General features: G+C 42.0%; 1 protein-coding gene across 1 annotated transcript; it reads right to left on the bottom strand.

Annotated features, from left to right (window-relative positions):
- Positions 1-302: 302 nt before the first annotated feature.
- LOC306784119 (uncharacterized protein) lies at positions 303-17,415 on the bottom strand. Its single transcript, XM_079277961.1, has 46 exons — positions 17,390-17,415; positions 17,247-17,268; positions 17,114-17,141; positions 16,922-17,000; positions 16,010-16,156; positions 15,657-15,868; positions 15,316-15,416; positions 15,103-15,221; positions 14,806-14,985; positions 14,687-14,718; positions 14,488-14,585; positions 14,346-14,368; positions 14,211-14,232; positions 14,085-14,112; positions 13,885-13,969; positions 12,750-12,896; positions 12,469-12,668; positions 12,242-12,345; positions 11,848-11,966; positions 11,580-11,735; positions 10,498-10,712; positions 10,205-10,290; positions 9,714-9,850; positions 9,493-9,618; positions 9,217-9,407; positions 9,037-9,125; positions 8,635-8,762; positions 8,380-8,507; positions 7,979-8,096; positions 7,346-7,564; positions 7,054-7,227; positions 6,510-6,659; positions 6,361-6,425; positions 6,134-6,263; positions 5,865-5,950; positions 5,647-5,776; positions 5,320-5,510; positions 4,963-5,053; positions 4,699-4,828; positions 4,430-4,620; positions 3,532-3,684; positions 3,306-3,442; positions 2,591-2,733; positions 2,389-2,483; positions 1,517-1,784; positions 303-848 (listed from the first exon to the last, which is right to left on the bottom strand). The coding sequence occupies exons 4-46, from the start codon at positions 16,967-16,969 to the stop codon at positions 766-768; spliced, it is 5,475 nt and encodes a 1,824-aa protein (XP_079134087.1). The 5' UTR covers positions 16,970-17,000; positions 17,114-17,141; positions 17,247-17,268; positions 17,390-17,415; the 3' UTR covers positions 303-765.
- Positions 17,416-17,434: the final 19 nt, after the last annotated feature.

The following is a 17,434-nucleotide window of genomic DNA, read 5'->3' as shown; positions in this document are numbered from 1 at the left end:
CTTGGACAAGAAAGACTTTGGTGCCCAAAGACTTAGACAAATTATAACACTAATAAAACCATGTTAAAGGTTTTTGTATTTGGGACACAATCCAGCTGAGGCTTCCCTTCATGCACAGAGGAAATAGGAAATCTATGGTTGTAGAATTGTTGTTGTAAAATATGTTCCTCGCTCACTGGAACAGAGTTTTACAGTTGGTTAGATTGGAGAAACGTGCTTACAGCTCAGACTTGTATTCATTGATGATTTTTATAACAGTTTATTGTATGTTGCCCTGCACAGATGACATGATACGACTGACAACTTATTCCCTTCAAACACTTACAAACTGTGACCAAGCAAGTGATGCACTTTGATGATTGTGCAACGATTTACAATCAGCATTTATTATTAATCTCAATACAGCTCAAGGCAAGATAAGCCTTCCTAAAGAAAGGCGCAATTTTAAAAATTGATACTACAGCGACACAAATACAGCAGAAACTGTCACCTTCATTTGTTTTTCTGCACCATTCATTTAAACATTTTAAAAAACTGAACTACCAGGAAAAAAACAAAATAAAGCAGATATATTATGAGCATACATACTTGCGCTGGAGGCATCAACTAATCGAGAATTTCATTATTTAGATCTGCTGGATTTGTATTGCACATTAAAATATTCATGGTACGCAATAAAAATTAGCATGTAGCTTCACATGCTACACGTGAAGCTACATGCTCGGATATGTGTTCATCAATTACAATAATCAGCCATGTGTCTCTTCATACAAAGGGAGCGATGAGCAGTGCAAGAAGAACAAGGAAGGAGAAGCCAGCGTCCGCTCGGATGCGGGCCCCGTTGTTTCCTGAAACAGACACACAAACTCAATTTAGAGATCAGTCAAATTGTCGAAGAAATCGATCCTGCGACTCTTAGCGGAACACAGTGAAAATACAGAATGCAGGTTGTTGAACGGGCAAAAAGGCGACAGAGACAAACTGACAGTGATGATAACTGTGTGTCTTTATTAGTACAGTTCACATGTGTGCGGACACGAATTCCATCAAAAGTCTCTCCAGCTGCTCTTGGTGGACTGTTACTCCAAACCAAGAAGGAGTCCAGCTGTGAACTCTCCCAGTCTGTTATTTGGGTAAGTAGTAGCTAAGGGGAAGAATGGATAAAAAGTCGGTTGGAAAAATAAGACAGGCTGTTTATGGGTACTTTGATGCTGTGCTGTCTTTTCGCCGGCTCTGGTGGATGGAATCTGTTACAGGCTGCGAAAGCCTGCGATCCTCCAGCTGCTGCGGAGGGTCTTTGTACCAACTGAGGTTGGATAATTGGCCCCGGTGGGTTAACGTAGTCTCTGGTGCCCCGGTGCCAACCGTTTTATTACTTGAGCAAGGTCGTAACTTTTAAACTCAGAAAAGTACCTTTTAAGACACGGTCTCCTGTTTGTAAGTTACAGGTCCCGGGGAATGAGTCTGCAGGTAAAAGACATGGGAATAAAACAACATCAACTTTTTCAGCACTCGCCTGGAGTGGTGGTGGAGGTGGTGGTCGCAGAGTTGGGGTTGGTTGGGGAGCCGGTGGTGGTCGTAGAGTTGGGGTTGATTGGGGAGCCGGTGGTGGTCGTAGAGTTGGTAGAGTCAACCCTGCCTCCCACAAGCCCAATTTGCAGCGCGTTAAGCTCTGGCTGGGACTGCATGCTGATCCAGTTCTTTACCAGCGTTTGGTTTTCATAGGACTTTAAATTTGGCAAGTTGGTGCCAAGCAGACCTTTAACCTCATTAACTGTCAGGTTCTAGGGGGAAATAGAGCAGATACATTTTATATTTGTGTGCAAATAAACACTGTTTTTTATCCATGCAGAACATAAAAACTAATACCAGCTATGTTGGACACAGCCATGAATGTAGTATACACATCAATGCAGCAGTAATATTAATCCACAAACATATATAATGGTAAAACACTGACAAGGAACAATTTTTCTGCACAGTGAATACTTTTACTTGTATTCACATAATGTATTTACATTTTCTTTTGCCGACATTAGATGTTTACACAGCTAATGGCCATATTTAGCATTACGAAAATCATTTGGCAAAGGTGAGCGCTAATTGCCAAATCTCACGAGAGTGTGTTGCAAAGACAGAGAATGGTCTGAAACAAAGATTTGTGTGTTCGAAAAATGCCCTTTTAGTGTCAGAATGTTCCGTCTTCTTTCTGAACTGTCTCTGGTATCAGTGCTTAAGGATCGAAGTACTTAGACTAGATTCTCTCTAAACACCTCTCACAAACAACCGACCTTTCAGAGACTTCTGCCTCCCAAGAACTCGCAACAGCAATTGCAACAGCTGCCAAACACACACACACACACACACACACACACACACACCACTGACCAGTGCAACGTTCTCATCCAGGCTGGTGAAGGTCACCATGTCCATGTTGATGTTGGAGGCTGCCAAACGTTGGACATAGTCTGAATCTGCACCTCCTGCAGGGCCAGTAAAGAAATCATCAGCTGTGCTCAAATAAAGATGATCTCCTTGCAGCATGGATGTGTGTGTGTGTGTGTGTGTGTGCGTGGGTTTGTTTGCGTACCGATGAATGGTTGCATGAGCTGGTAAGACGCAGCAGAGATAGCTGATGATCTGGTGTTTGTGGCAAACGCTTGTTCGGCGATGGTGAACAGTATTTTCTTTTTCTCCGTGGTGCAGATGGACACCGTCAGGGCGTCGGCATTTCTGCAGGATGCCAAAAAGGAATAAACAACAACACAACAGACTTATACACGTTTACATTCCCCCTGCCTGGAGGACGACTCGTGTTGGGTTGAAACGTCGCTCATAAAAAAAGGTTTTTTTGATGTCATATTTTCCAAGAGACAAAAACACCACAAACTCCATCCAGAAATTGAAACGTTTACTCTTTGAAAATTACTTAAATGCTTAAAAGAAAATAGCTGCACACTGGAAAGTTTGGTCATGTAAAAATGATTCCTGTACTTTATTTATGAGACTTATTTTTTCCAAATCTGTAAGAAACTATTCTTCTACCTCCTACTCTGTATGTTTGTAGTTTCATCTACATTCTGATGCACTGAACAAATGATGGTAAAGACACTAGAATAGAAAATAAATCAAACATAAGGCAGTACAGTGCTGATTTTAGTAAATATGCAAATATAACATTGTCTAACAATGAAACTAACTGTGATCTTAAGAGGGATGCATTAAAAAAAACATTTGAACTGTGAGCAACATCGGTGAATACTATTTGGACTCGGATGTCACGGTAAGTGGTTCTGACTTCTTACTTGATGCTTTGTTGGGAAATGTTCTTCAAAACGTGGGCATCCAGGGAGCACAGGTTGGTTCCTCCGATGGATGTGAGCTCACCGCTGCCCAGTTTGTTCCCTGATCGACTCAGATACTTAGAGATGACGGCCTTCGCCTGGACGACGATGAGAAACATCCATTCGTCACACGGGCACACACGGTTACATATACACGAGCAACACGTTTTTTTTCTTGTTTGCTCACCAGGCTCGGGTCCCACGGTCCGTCCGACGAGTCCATCAAAGCGGCGAGTGTGTCGATCTCAGTGATATTCCACGCGTCGACGTCGGCAATAGTTGCCACACGGGACACTGGGCCGAAGAGCTGAACCTGATCTTCTGGGATGGTCGAGTAAACCTAAAAATATAGGATCAGAGTCGGTTCATTTGTTTGATTTGAGTGTTTTTTTGGTGTTTGAGTTTTAATGTAAGTAGAAACAAAGTGACGAAAAAACACCAATAAGTTGCTGATTAGGTCACTCAAAATAAGTTTAAAAAAAACTTGCAGTCGGACATTTTCTTAAACTGATTTTCACCTCGATTTTTGTTTATTGATTTTCAAAATCAGATGAAATTAATGTTTAAAATTCAAAATACTTTTTGCTAAATCAAAAACAAAGGACTGACCAACTTTTGGGAGGCTTCATTCTGCATTTTATGTGTTAACATAGTTCGGTCGATTATACAATCCTTTTATATATGGGCATCTTCCTGGCCACACAATATTACATAAAAAATGTAAGCTTTTTTTCAACCATCATACTTGTTTACAGGAAGCAAACTTCTGGTTCTGATAAGTGAAGGGCCTAGAACTTGTATTCTCTCTAGTGGCCATCATCTAGGGGCGACTCCTCTGGTTGTGGAGAAGTTTATGAGAAAATGACTCCACTTCTCACTTCATTTTTACTTCAGTAAACATCGTAAATATGGGTTTATGGTCTCAATCAATTGGAGTTGTCTTCAGTACAGGATGATGCTCATTTAGTATATTATGGTCCATTTAGCGTAAAACAGACCATAAACAGGGTGTGATAAAATTGACTTAAAACCAGCACCAACAAGCCTGAACTTTTATTGCTCAGTTTAAAAAAAAACACATTTACCTCTCGCAACTTGCTGAGAACGATACTGAGGTAATCCTCCTGGTCCAGCTTGTCAGTGATGGCTTCCATGTTGTTTTTAACGATCAAGGCGCTGAGGCAGCAGTTGAACTGATTAATGTCGTCATAGTCGAAGGGGAACGTGGCATCGCTGATGGTCACACGGGTGATCGTTCCTACAGTGCACTCATTTACTGAAGAACACAGGGGGACAAATAGTTAAAACAGTAAGTTCATGAAGAGAAAATAGCAGATAACGGAAGGAGACTCACCGATTGATCGCTTTGACTTATTTCTGATCGACTTCCTTATTTCTTTCTTCAGCCTCTTCTTCTTCTGTCTGTCCACTCCGTCTCTCCTAATAACTTTCAGGAAGTACCTCAAGAATCCCCGCTTCGTTTTCTGCTCGCAGGAATTAAAAAAAAAAAAGAATAAATAACATCACCAACACCAAGCAGGTGACTTAATGGCAAAGAAGAAAGGAAAGACAGTCACCTTTTCTTCTCAATGCGTTTATTCACGTGTTTATTACTCACTTTGTCAAAGTTATTGTAGAAGCTTGAAGTCAGATACAGCGGTAACATCCCAAGGTCCTTCAGAGTCTGCACGTTCCATGTTGATGGAGCCCTGGTTATCAAAAATCAAAAAGTGTAAAAACAGGATATCAAACTGAAATGGAAACAAAAACCCATGTTTTAAATGGTCATCTAAAATTAAAATGTATTATTGTTTTCAAATAGTTTCATATTTTGGAAAGAAACAAAAGGAAATTTTTATTTAATTTATGGTTACTGGTAAGAAATAAATCGGTCGATACTCAGACATACAAGGAAGAGGCTTTATGACTTTCTTTTAAAAACTTGCTGTTGGATGCATTGCTTCTGTTGACGTACCCGTACTGCGTTTTCCCGCTCTGCAGTCGAGCTTCAACAGCAGCCACTTGAGCGTCGGCGAGGTCTGCGCAGTTCTTGAGTTTTTCCAAGATGGACGAGTCAGAGTTCTCGATGTAGGACCCATCCAGAGTGCAGCATATGTTTCCCAACACCGAAATATTATCCTCAGTCAAACTGGTGTTTGTTATGCCCTTAGAAAATAGAAGGGTTAAGAACACCAATGAATTACAGATTGGATTGTTAAAAGAACAGAAACATTTAGCGTCTGAATTCAGATTTACGCTGTTGTGAGATGTATTATGTGGTTCTGTTTGTTCAGGTACTCACCAGGCAGCTCCTCGCGTTATCGAACAGGGCGGTCATTTTGTAGCTGAGGGTTGCGGAGAAGACGGAGAAGTCTGCTTCTGCCAGCTGTTCAAAATAGGACCTGCAGCTGGCCTGTGGCACCAGGGAGTAGCTGTAGAGTCACAGAGAGACAGAAATGAACAAAAACTGTTCCGACAGCGATGTTCTCAAAACAAAACCCGCTTTTCCACCAAACTCACTCATAGTACAGCAGCACATCATGAGGATAGAGGTCGAACATGGTGGCATCTGAGTCTCCTTTAATGTGGTTGTACATGCAGGTCAACTGTTGGTGAGACGAGCAAACACTGTTATGAAGTCCGTATGTAACACCTCCGTTATTTTTCCACTCAGCTGTTGAGGTGAAAAAGCATTCATTTTAAATATCTGGGCCACATACAGTATAACAAAGTCATCTTGTCTCAACTGCGTTACAATGACTTCATTAAGAAGTCACAGGTTCTCTCACCTGAGTCTCCACCAGGAGGACCTTGTTCTTGCCTTTCCTCCGACAGGCTTTGATGAGCTTCTTGATCTGCACCGATTGAACAGTCCTCACTCCGGTGCATGTGAACCCTTGCAGCAGAGAGGACGACAAGCTACACACACACACGCACACATTGTATGTTACATACATGTTGAGAACCACCTGCAGGATATTTCTTGATTGAGTATTTCGTGCTTCAAAAAACTCACTTGTTTGGACCTCCCGACGCCACAGTCGCAGATTCCACAGCGATCACGTCAAAGAACAACTCAACCTAAAGTAAATAAATGAATGGTGCTTATCTGAAATGCACAGCAGGTGTGTTCAGAGCAAAAGTGTGTGTTTCATTGTCACCTACCTGCTGCCGTTTCCATGTCTTCTTGTTCAGCTTCTCGATACCCGCGGTGTTGTTTGAGAAGCCCAGCAGCAGAGCACGAGGGATCTCGGCGGTCATTTCGTCTGGAACGATGTTTAGGATCGACCCAATGTTGCTGTTCCCCGATATGATCTGGCTCAGGAAGTGGGAGGGGAGTTAAATATGTGTTTCACCACCGTGCACGCCCAGCAGTGATCTCACAGTGTAGTGAAGTACACTTCTACAGCAAGCAGAGAGGTGAGACCAGTGGAGGTTGGCAGAAACAAGACTTTCATGGGGGGTTGAAACAGAGTAAATTTAGGTAAATCCCAGTCTGTGAGTCTCCAATTTATACTTAATGTCGTGTCTTTTCTGTATGACGACATCTGCTGGATGTCTGTGATATTTCTCCAAGAAAGTTTTTGTTTTTGTGTTTTTCCGTCTGAAACTGAATGGAGGGTCTAAGGATAGAGAATGTTGTATGTCTTCTGCTGCAAATTTGGACAATAAAAATTCAATTTGTATCAGAAAAAGGAAGCTGCCATACCCGAGTAACAAAGGTCTGCCGGATGATCTGTGGAGCAGACATTATGTGCTCCTGAAATGGAATATCTTTGAGGGTCACATTAATCAGCGCGCCGACATCGAAGTTGCTGATCGCTTTCGCGGGTAAACCCGCGACGAGAGAGCCCAGCATTATCAACGACGCCGGGGTGTTGATCTGTTGGGATGGAGGACCCGGATGAGACAGCGTTATTCTGACTGCTGTGGTCCCGGACAAACTAAATCTGAATTCAATAGAACATCCAGTCGCAGACAGACTGACAGACAGCAGCTACCTGGAAAGCTCCCGAGGACACCAGAGCCTGGACGATGGCCTTGGCCTGACCGTCACTCCAGCCCGTGACAGTGCTGAGGGTGGTGAGGGCCTCCAACAGTTGCTGCTGATTTATGGTCTTTATCTGCCCGATGGACAAACCGGTGCTTTCGGCGCCGAGGGCAGAAATGGTCGTGGCATCGATGTTGTCACCGAAGTTACCCGCCAAAGCTGCAGACACCTACAACGAAAAAGTACAAACTCAGTCAGTTGGAGTTGTATTTCAGTGTAAAGTAGAGTTCTTGTTTTTGAGGGCAAAGGCTTGTTCTTGGGGCGGTTCCCTATAAAAGTACAACGTATAGGATTCACTCTGAAGTACATTTTTTTTGTACTTCCATTAATAGCTTCTAAATTGCAATTATGTTCCCAAAGAAACCAAAACGTAATATATTTTTTTTAACAATGAGGAGGATCACAGGGAGGACGCTTTGAATCAGACATTCTGATTCAACTTTAATCAAGGCATCTGCATTTGTTTCGTTTCTCCAGGTTTTTCCTTTAAAATTGTCGCCTGTCTGTTTGTGCAAAGATTACGTCCCAGCTGGAAACTACACTGCTGCTAACCTATGTGTGTTCTAGTGTGCGTGTTTATTACCTGTGGGTCCACGGATGGACAGATGGCGGTCAGGTTGTGCAGAACTATCGTACTGTCCTCTGGTGTCAGCTGGCTGAACGCTGGACCAGGAGCGACACATCGACACGCCAGAGGAAGTCTGCAGAGAGAGCGAGAAGAACACCCAAACTCAAACAGTCTACTTTAAGTCATTTTGTGTCCTTTTGCATTTATTTTTTGTTGTTTTTTTAGTGGTTTATAGCCGCGATGTGTCTCTTTTTGGTCATTTTATGTATATTTCCAGTCATTTAGTGTCTCTTTGTGTTCGTTCTGTGTCTTTCCTTCCTGAACGGGCCTATCGGGGCTGTGCCAGTAATCCATCCATGTCGTCCACGTATGTATTTGTGATGATGTGGGAGGGGTTTGTGGCTGTTCCGACTCACAGTAAGGGGTTGAAGTTGCTGTCCTGCTGATAAACGAGCTCGGTGTAGTAGTTGGTGAGGTTGAGCGGTAAAGCGGTGTGGTTGAGTGTGGCGAGGTTCAGAGGGTTCACTGTGAACACCTGGATAACCTGCAGAGAGGACAGAGAATGGCTTTAAAGACACGGGGAAAAAGGTGCTCTGAACATCATTATTCCATTTCTCTTCAACTTGATTTCAATCCCAGTGAACACAGATTTCACAAATCCGGTTCAGTACCTGTGCCGATCCAAACGTCTGAAGATCCTCCAGAGTGAGGAAAGGCACGAAACGGCCGATGTACTCAGCGAACCAGGCCGTGGAGTTTAGCTCCGGGTTGACGGGGTCGTAACATCTTGGTACCGTCGCTACGACGACAAGATACAAATATTTACACGGAGACTTCACCGAGGGAAGCCAGGGAGATGACTAAAGAATAAATGAAAACAATGGTGACATTTACGACAATATTAGCATCTCTCTTCGAGAGTTAAGGTCTGCCCAAATAGTTGCTCGATTTATTGCTAGATTTGAAAAAAAACAGGTTGCTGAAGGGGTCTTAAAAGTTCCCAAATCTAGTGAGAAAGTTGCTCAGTTGGCACCACTGTTAAAGTTAAGCTCTGTGTTTGAATCAAGAATGACCTGAGGTGAGGTAGTCCCTGATGGTGTTGAACACATCGCTCCTCATGAAGTCTGCGGCAGTGTAGTTGTATTCACCCAGAACTGAAACTCTGAAAAACAAAACACATGATTTGAAAACATCCAAAAACGTAAAGAAAAAGAAAAAAACCGAGTCGAAGGTTTTGTGAAAACCACTCGTACAGTTTTTGGAAAGCCAGGCAGGAGGCGTTGTGTGTGCTGTTGGGGCTGATCAGACTCTTCGGGAGGAAAACCAGGTAGTTGCGGAGACGTCGGTCAAACCAGGCGTTGACCTCCGACCTCTCGGAGCTGCTGAGCGCCATGGGCCAGACGCAAAGCAGCGTGGGCCGCCGCACCGCCGCCGGGAGAGACTCCTGTGGTGAATGTACACAATGACGTTACTGTGTCATGATTATGCGTTTGCTCCTCTGTGTGCTTGTGCGTCCGTGTGGTACATACGTTCTCTAGGAACGTCGGTGTCCGCATGTAGATGCTGTAGATCACGCAGAGCTCTGCGTCGTTGTCGACGACGTCAGGGCGCCGGAGGAACTCTCCAAGAGCTGATGGAGGCATGGAGTTCACCAGCTAGAGTAGCAGCAGAGCAGAGGAACAAAAGTCATCCTCTCATCCTTCAGTCCAGATGCCAACAACTGACCTCGCCATTATTTTTGGACACCGACCTGATGCATCCTGTCGTGAGGCATGAGGGACAGGAAGGTGGTCAGGTTGGGGAACTGGAATTTCATGAATGAGCGCTCGAGGAATCTGTAGAAACTGTGGTTGTAGTCGTCACCGTAGCACTTGAGAGGTATCGGTCCTAGAATGAGGGAGAGCGTCAAACACACTTGAGTTGAAATGAAGGCTGTGTGTTTGGTTTCAAAGATGGTAAATCAGAGTTTATGGACTTCTGGACAACATACAAATGCTTGCTGTAAAGTATCATTGAGAGTGAGAGCAAACAGAACAAGAAGCCGCTCATTACAACATTTCTCCAAAACGCTACTCGTGGTCAAAACCCTCCACGGGGTGCCTTTAAGCATCAACCTCTGCTAAATGTCATGCAACAAAAGGTACAAAGGAGAAGTGAAGTGATCACAGCAATGCATCATTTTGTATCATGTTACCACCCAGAACTGTTGCTCGTATTCTCCTTTCAGTTTGCTTTCTTTACCTTTGAGAGCCTGAACGATGTGGTTGTGGATTTCTGTCTTTGTGTCTTCACTGAGAGAGGAGATTTCTGAATTCAGGCCCTTGACTCTGAAATAAAAGAAATGAAACAAAATAAAAAATAAGGGAAGCAATTTTTATTGTTACTGTATGACTGCATTTATTGACATTTGATTGGAATCTATACTATAGAGATGAAGGTAGAACTATTACATGTTCTATAACCAAAAAGGATCTGTTTTCAACACGAAGTTCAATTGATCCCACTAAAATGAAATCATCAGTTTGTCAACTTACCCCTGCTGCTCGATGCTGCAGTTTCTTCCCGCCAGTATTCTGAAGAACGGTGCAACGTGCTGCGGCAACAGGTTGACCAGCAGGGGGCGCAGTCGGTTGTGGAGCCACAGCGAAACCACAGAATCCCCCACCGAGGGGTCAGAGAGGTTCGCACGATCAAACACAACCTGCAACATGGCCGACCTCACCGGCGAGGAGAAACTGTTTCCAAGACCCTGCGGGAAAAGAGAAACGACGAAATAAGAGTTAAAAAGAAGAGATCAGCAACGCAACGACAAAGAGCAGCTTTTAGAAATATAGGGTTCAGTTATGCGTTGCCAGTTTAACTGCAACTCCTTCAACATTTCTGAGATTAGACAGTTTTGAATTGTATTTTGCTGAAGGCTTGTCAAGACAGGAAATGTCTGAATTATGACATATTCACAGAGTTCAGCATTAAAGTTGACTTCTGAGCTTCAGGCAATTGCCCACAAATTGTTTTATTCATCAGCAGTTATTAAATCATGTTCAGTCTCTATTTAAGTAAATGTATCTGTATCGCGCTTGTAAACTTTGTCTGCTTTCCAAATCCTGTAATTTTTTTTTATACTTCTAGTACATACTGGAAATGCAAAAAAGGTATGTAAAGTTGCATGGAGTATGCATTCAATTGTGACATGCTACTTCGTCGTAACATTGCATCCTAAACTTTGACCCTGTCGCTCTATATCCGCTGTGCAGAGGATTGTGGGTGAGAACAGCCAGAGAAGCATGCTGGTTTGGTTTGCGGACTACAAAATGCAACCGGATGGCAAATGAAACAGAATGGTAGTGCGGGAATTGGAACGCACAGTTTGTCTTCACCAGCTGCCATTTTCTTGCAAGTGCTTGATCGGTACTGCACATGTGCAACTCTCAACAGAGATGAGAAGGAAACGAGATGGCTCACTCCTCAGCTACTTTAGTTTTTTTTTTAAAAAGGTGTTCATTCCTTTTTTTATTACAGGCAAATGACTTGCCTGATCGTGCAAGTAATTTGCTAGATTTGCTGTTAAACCCTGATACAACCTCAGATAAGCATACACACTATTTCACACACTCACCATGATAGCGGGAGAGAAGTCATCAAAGAAGGCGGGCAGGGATTTGTTGGGGATGTGTTTCATCACCATCACAACCTGGGCAGGAGAGGTGAGCTGGCCGGGTGTGGCGGACACCTCTGCCAGCTGTCTGACTGTCAGCTGCGGTAAAGCTGTCATCTGCACGTGCACGCGGACAAATACACGAACAACAACGTAGATGGTTAAAAGATGCAGGCAAAAAACAGGCAAGTAAATGAGCATAAAATCAAGAGATGTAAACAGGAAGTACCGTCGAAAAGTTGGAATAGAGCATCCGCAGCTCGTGGAAGGACGCGAAGACGGAGAACCCTCCCAAGTTCTTCTGCAGCCATTCTCCGCTGCTGTTAATGTGTGAGCTGCAGCTGGAGTCTGAACCACAAGAACAACAGACGACAAATTCAACTTTACTGTATGCGTTATGTGTGCAGCAGGTTAAAAAAAACCCTGATGCCTTTAGTATATTTATGAATGATAGTTCTGTTGGTATGGAAAAATGACACATGATCATGCTGCACAGATGTCCATGGTCGACACGTCATATTCTACAGACTTCTAGAAACATCTTTGTTTGGTACAGATCCTTTTGAGCCACTTTATTCGAAACAATTTGTGATAACACACTTTATAAAAATGTGAGAACATACCTGTGGTGCTATTCCTGGTCAAGAACGGCTTGATGAAGTGTGTGTACACAGAAATCTGCCTGGCGACTGTCATGTGTGGCTGGACTTGGCTCAATATCTGCACCCTGAAATGAAATGAGGGCGTCGTGTGGTTAATGCAGAGTGTGACGACATCTCGACGACGAAAGAGAGAGATTCAGATCTGCGCTGAGATCAGATCAGTTTGGAGACGTATATGTGCTGCTCACATGTGCTGGTAGGTGGTGCAGTTCAACCCCTTTGTGGTGAGACACGAGAGGAAGCTAGGGGAAACGGCGGGCAGGAATGGTCGAAGCCGCATTTGGAACCACAGCTGGAAGAAGGCGGGATTGTTGAGGTTGGTGTCCAATCGGATTTCTCGTATAGTGTCCAAAATCATCGGCACTGCAGGATTTGTGGGGTCCAGAGTCTACAAAAAACAACACAATTAAGTATATAGTTCTGATCAGTGAAAGGGTAAATTGGTAAATTGGGGAGAAGTGATTCATACGCTGTTGGTTAGAAGATCCAGAGCTCTGTCCAGCACACGTGAGGCTTTGGAGAGGAAAAGCTTCCAGACGGGTCTCGAGCCGTAGGAGATGGAGGAGCGATTGCACAACAACTTCGCTGCCAGATCTTCTGCTGTCAACGCTGTCAGCTGTGTGACGAATGAGCAGGACAACAGGTGAATAATGAAGAATGATCAGTAAAAACAAACCGAAGATCCAAACTATTTCACACATTAGGGCAGTTCTTCATCAGTGGTGCAGAAGGTACTCAGATCCTTTACTTTAGAGGTCAAAAAATGAATTTTAAACTGACATTTAAGTTTGGAAGTAGTCACTACTTAAACTATCAAAAGTTAAAGCACTCAGAACATCTCCTTTAAAAGTTTTATATTATTATAGAATATGATTTTATTCTTTTTTGAATCACTTACAGAAACATGTAGGAGCATTTTGATGTTGTAGTTTGCAGTTGTGGATGTAACAAGTACTCAAGTACTGTACATAAGTAGAGTTCTGAGGTATTTTATGCTACGTTGTACTCTCTACTTCACTACGTTCTTTTTGACAGCTGGAGTTATAGTTACTTTTTACAGATTCAAAATAAAATCAACAAGAATCAGCTAATAAATGATGATGATGACGATGATTAAGCTGCAACAGTAGTGATGTTCACATATTAATGCCTCAATAATTATAGTAAAAATAATAATGATTCTGCACAATACTTTTATTTTAGGTACTTAACTTTGAATTTGATGCTCATGCTTCTGTACTTTGGAATAACAGGACTTGAAACAGAGATTTTCTACACCGTGGTATTGCTGCGTCTACAAAAACATCGGAATACTTCTTCCAACCCCTTGTCGTTTGTCACCTTGGAGCGATTTCACAGACTTTGTATACTACGAGGTGGATTAGCAGTAGAGCCCTGCATCATATCATATGTTGTATGTAAAAAAAGTAAACTATAAGCATCAAATAAATGTAGTAGAGTAAAAAGTTAAAAGAAATATTTCTGTGATGCAGTGGAGAAGAAGTAGTAAAGTATCATAAAATGGATGAAGTACCTCCAAACTCAACTTAAATACTTGAGTAAATGTACTTAGTTCCACCACTGGAGGTGTTTTGGTGTCTTACCGACGCACAGGCGAATTCCTCGACAGCAAAGTCACAGTAACGCCCGTTAATATCGCCTCCGTCGATGTGCAGCTGCAGCATGCTGCTGTAGTTTCAAAATAATAAAATAAAAAAATCAAATTATTTATTGATGACATGTGAACACAGCAAAAATAGTGTAAAAAGCTCAAGTGAGAGAGAGAGAGGTTTATAAATCCCACCTGTTCACTCCAACACACATGTCTGTTTCTGTAAAAAAAAAAAGAAAAAGCAATAAATGAATTCATGGAGATTATTAACATTCACGGACTGAACTTCATAAATGTTTAAGCAGCGAGACGACTTACCGTTTGTCATGGTGACATTGCACTTGGGGAGAAAAGGATTAAGATGGTTATGAGTCTTTTATCGCAACACAAATATGAGACGAGCAATAGTCAGATAAACAACAAATCAAAACAGATAAAATCACAGTGAATTACCTCTCCGCTGTATATGATGCAACCTGAGAAAAGTATAAATGCACATTAGTTTATGGTATCGTTCATGAATGACATATTTAAAGTCTTACGTTGTTATTATATTGTTACATGTTAATAATATTGTACAGACTGAGCTTCTCACCTGGTGGTATGTTGTTGGATAACCCCTCCTTCGTGTACATGATGTATGACGCTGTACTAAGAGAAACTGTAGGCACCAGCAAGTCCAGTCTGGTGAACCTAGAACAGCAACAAGTGGGATTGACATCACAATGTTATGTTCATAGAATTATTTATGAACAACATAAACACAAAAAAAACATGAATATATATGAACTCACAGTGTTTTGTATGATGAACAGGAGAGGTTTCCCTTAAAATACAGAAAACAACGATTATTACCTTCAACACGCACCGCAAAGTGTAAATTCTGAATAAATAAAGATTCTTTTTTTTTTACCTGGGTCTGAACGTGGGTCGGATAAAAGGCGAGGTAAAACAGAAACAGTCCAATGTCATCAGGAGACTGTTCCACGATATCAAAGATCATATTTATGACGGCGTCTGTCTCTGGAGAATTAGGAAGAATCCACACCAGCTGTGCACTCTGTATTAGAGTCAGGAAATGTAGGACCTCCAGCTACATGGAAGGGAAGGAGCAAAACAAAAAGTTGACTTCTGTTGAAAATAATGAGGTGATAATAACAGCATCGGCTAATTTTCTAAATCCTTGATATCAGCAGAGATGTATTCTTACTGGGTTTAAGTCCGGGTTGAGTTGAAACAGCTCTTTGATGTTGATATAACGTACAAACGGACCCACATTCTTCATCAGCCACGCTGTACTGCTGTTGGAGGCAGACACACAGCCTGGACCTGGACCAAGTCATGAGGATAAAGAGAAATGTAAACATTTTTCAAATCACTATTTTGGAAACCAGTCACAGCGTTATAGTCATTCCGAGTATACCTGAGTGTGGCTGCGACAGGAAAGGGAGGATGAAACCCTGGATGACCACATCTTTTTGCGTATAGGTCATGTTATCAAAACGGTGGGTAAATTCCTGCAGTCTGACAATAAAATCAACGACAGAATGAGACATATTTGTATTCATTTTATGATAAAAATGGTTCAAATGTCAATGGGCAAAAATAAAAGAGACACCAGACGAGAGGCCATGTTGTAACTGAATCAAGTGGGCTGTATGTTGGCCACCGTCTCAAGCCAAGGCCTCTTAAGTGTGATATACAGTGAGTAACCTGCAATGGATCTGTAATGTAAGACTTGTCAGTCGTTGGAAACTCTCTTACATCTGCTGGTACGATTGACAGCTGAGGTTCCTGCTGCTCAGACACTGCAGAAACCTTCTGGATGTAAACGGCACCAACGCACGCAGACGGCCCGAGAACCACATCCTGATGACACTGCTGTTCATCAGCTGCTCGTCGGTCAGCACCGACACTCTGATCTCTCCAATCACTTCCAAAACCGCAGACGCCGATGGACCAACCATCGTCACGGACTGTAGGAAAGATCAATTGATTGAATCCATAACTGTAGCTGTCCTCCCTCAATCTACTTTCAACTGATTTGCTCTTTTGGGACCGTCAACATTCACTTTCCACAATCCTGAAAAGAAGTTGAGGGTTAAAAAGATACCGACCATGTCAGCCAAAATGTCCAAGGCTGGGTCCAAGATGAAGGACAGCTTCGTCAGCAGCAACTTCCACAGCACTTTGGAGTTCCTGCTGTGTCCGGGCAGATTACACTTCAGAAGGGCGACCAGCTGATTGGCTGTGAAGTTCTCCAGCTGTATGTGTGACACAGCAAGTGGTCATTCATATTCTGTCATATATATACTGTACATTATGTTATACAGGTTAACAATACCCTTCACCTTATATTATAATGGACTTTATATCTTACACTATATTGTACTATTCTGGTGTACACTGTTTAAGTAGGTATTACTCTATACTATACTTTGTTGCTACTATGTCACTATGCTTGAGACTGTATTGTACAAATATTTTTTTTCTACACTGACTGTATTGTATTTTTTTGTCTAATTGTATTTGACAAATTTCCATGCTTTACTAATGTATATGGTATTTTATCCTATGTTTAAATTGTATTCTAGTTGTAGCAATATGGTATATTTATAGTGTATTTTAACATATTCTTTATATTATGTATTCTATCGATATACATCTTTAGTGTTGATATATATACATATATACATATATATATATAGTGTATTTAATGTTCCTGCGTAATGCCTGGATAAGCTGCTATTGTAACACAATAATTTCACAATTTAGGATCAATAAAATGTATTGTATTCCAACTTGTATTTTTATATACTTCTCAGTATTTTATTTTATTTTGTATCGTTCTCTGCGTATCTTTGTATTTCTTCGTGCTGCTGCAACATCTGAATTTCAACAATAAAGGCTTATCTTATGCTGTGTATTAATTAAGCCAAACAGGAAGCACGTTGCAGACTTCTCCTCAGAAATGAACCCTTGTATTTCCAATCTGACGATCTGACTGTGGCTCTTTAAAGCATAGTCACCTGTGCACATGCATACGTCTCCAAGGAAACATTGCAGGGAACTTCCATAGATGTGTTCAAATAAGAGAGCAGGTCAGAGCTGTGAATAAATGTAAAAAATGAATTTAAAAAAGGTCAAATACACGTCAGTCGGGAGACTTATGAAACCGTGTTTTGTGTAATTTTGGATCGGTATTATAACAAGTGGGATACCTGTTAACTCCTCTGCAGATGTTACTACCTGTCAAACCGCAGAGAGAAAAAAGTCAAATGATTTTTAGCGCTGAAATGATTTACAGTCATGTAAAGAGTAACAAAATGAGACAAAGTGCCAAAGAGCTCTTACCATTGTAGGGGGTCGCCAGGCACTGTGGATGGCAGAGGTAATACATTTGAAGGAACATTACAAGAATTCATCAGAAAAATATAAATATGAGCAACAAAATACAGACGAAATAGATTCATTTGAAATATTTAAAGAACTCTCACCGTTAAGTTCGCCGGAAAACACTCTGTCCAACACAGAATAATATG

This window comes from Melanostigma gelatinosum, assembly GCF_949748355.1.
Source record: "Melanostigma gelatinosum genome assembly, chromosome: 11".
Taxonomy (NCBI): Eukaryota; Metazoa; Chordata; class Actinopteri; order Perciformes; family Zoarcidae; genus Melanostigma; species Melanostigma gelatinosum.
This window is presented reverse-complemented; position numbering and strand designations above follow the sequence as displayed.

Coding starts and splice junctions, on each gene's coding strand:
- LOC306784119 (XM_079277961.1), bottom strand. CDS start 16,969: ATGGAAGTTCCCTGCAATGTTTCCTTGGAGACGTATGCATGTGCACAG. Junction 16,157..16,921: donor AGACGTATGCATGTGCACAG/GTGACTATGCTT, acceptor TCACACATACAG/CTGGAGAACTTCACAGCCAA. Junction 9,408..9,492: donor CACCGACGTTCCTAGAGAAC/GTATGTACCACA, acceptor CATTCACCACAG/GAGTCTCTCCCGGCGGCGGT.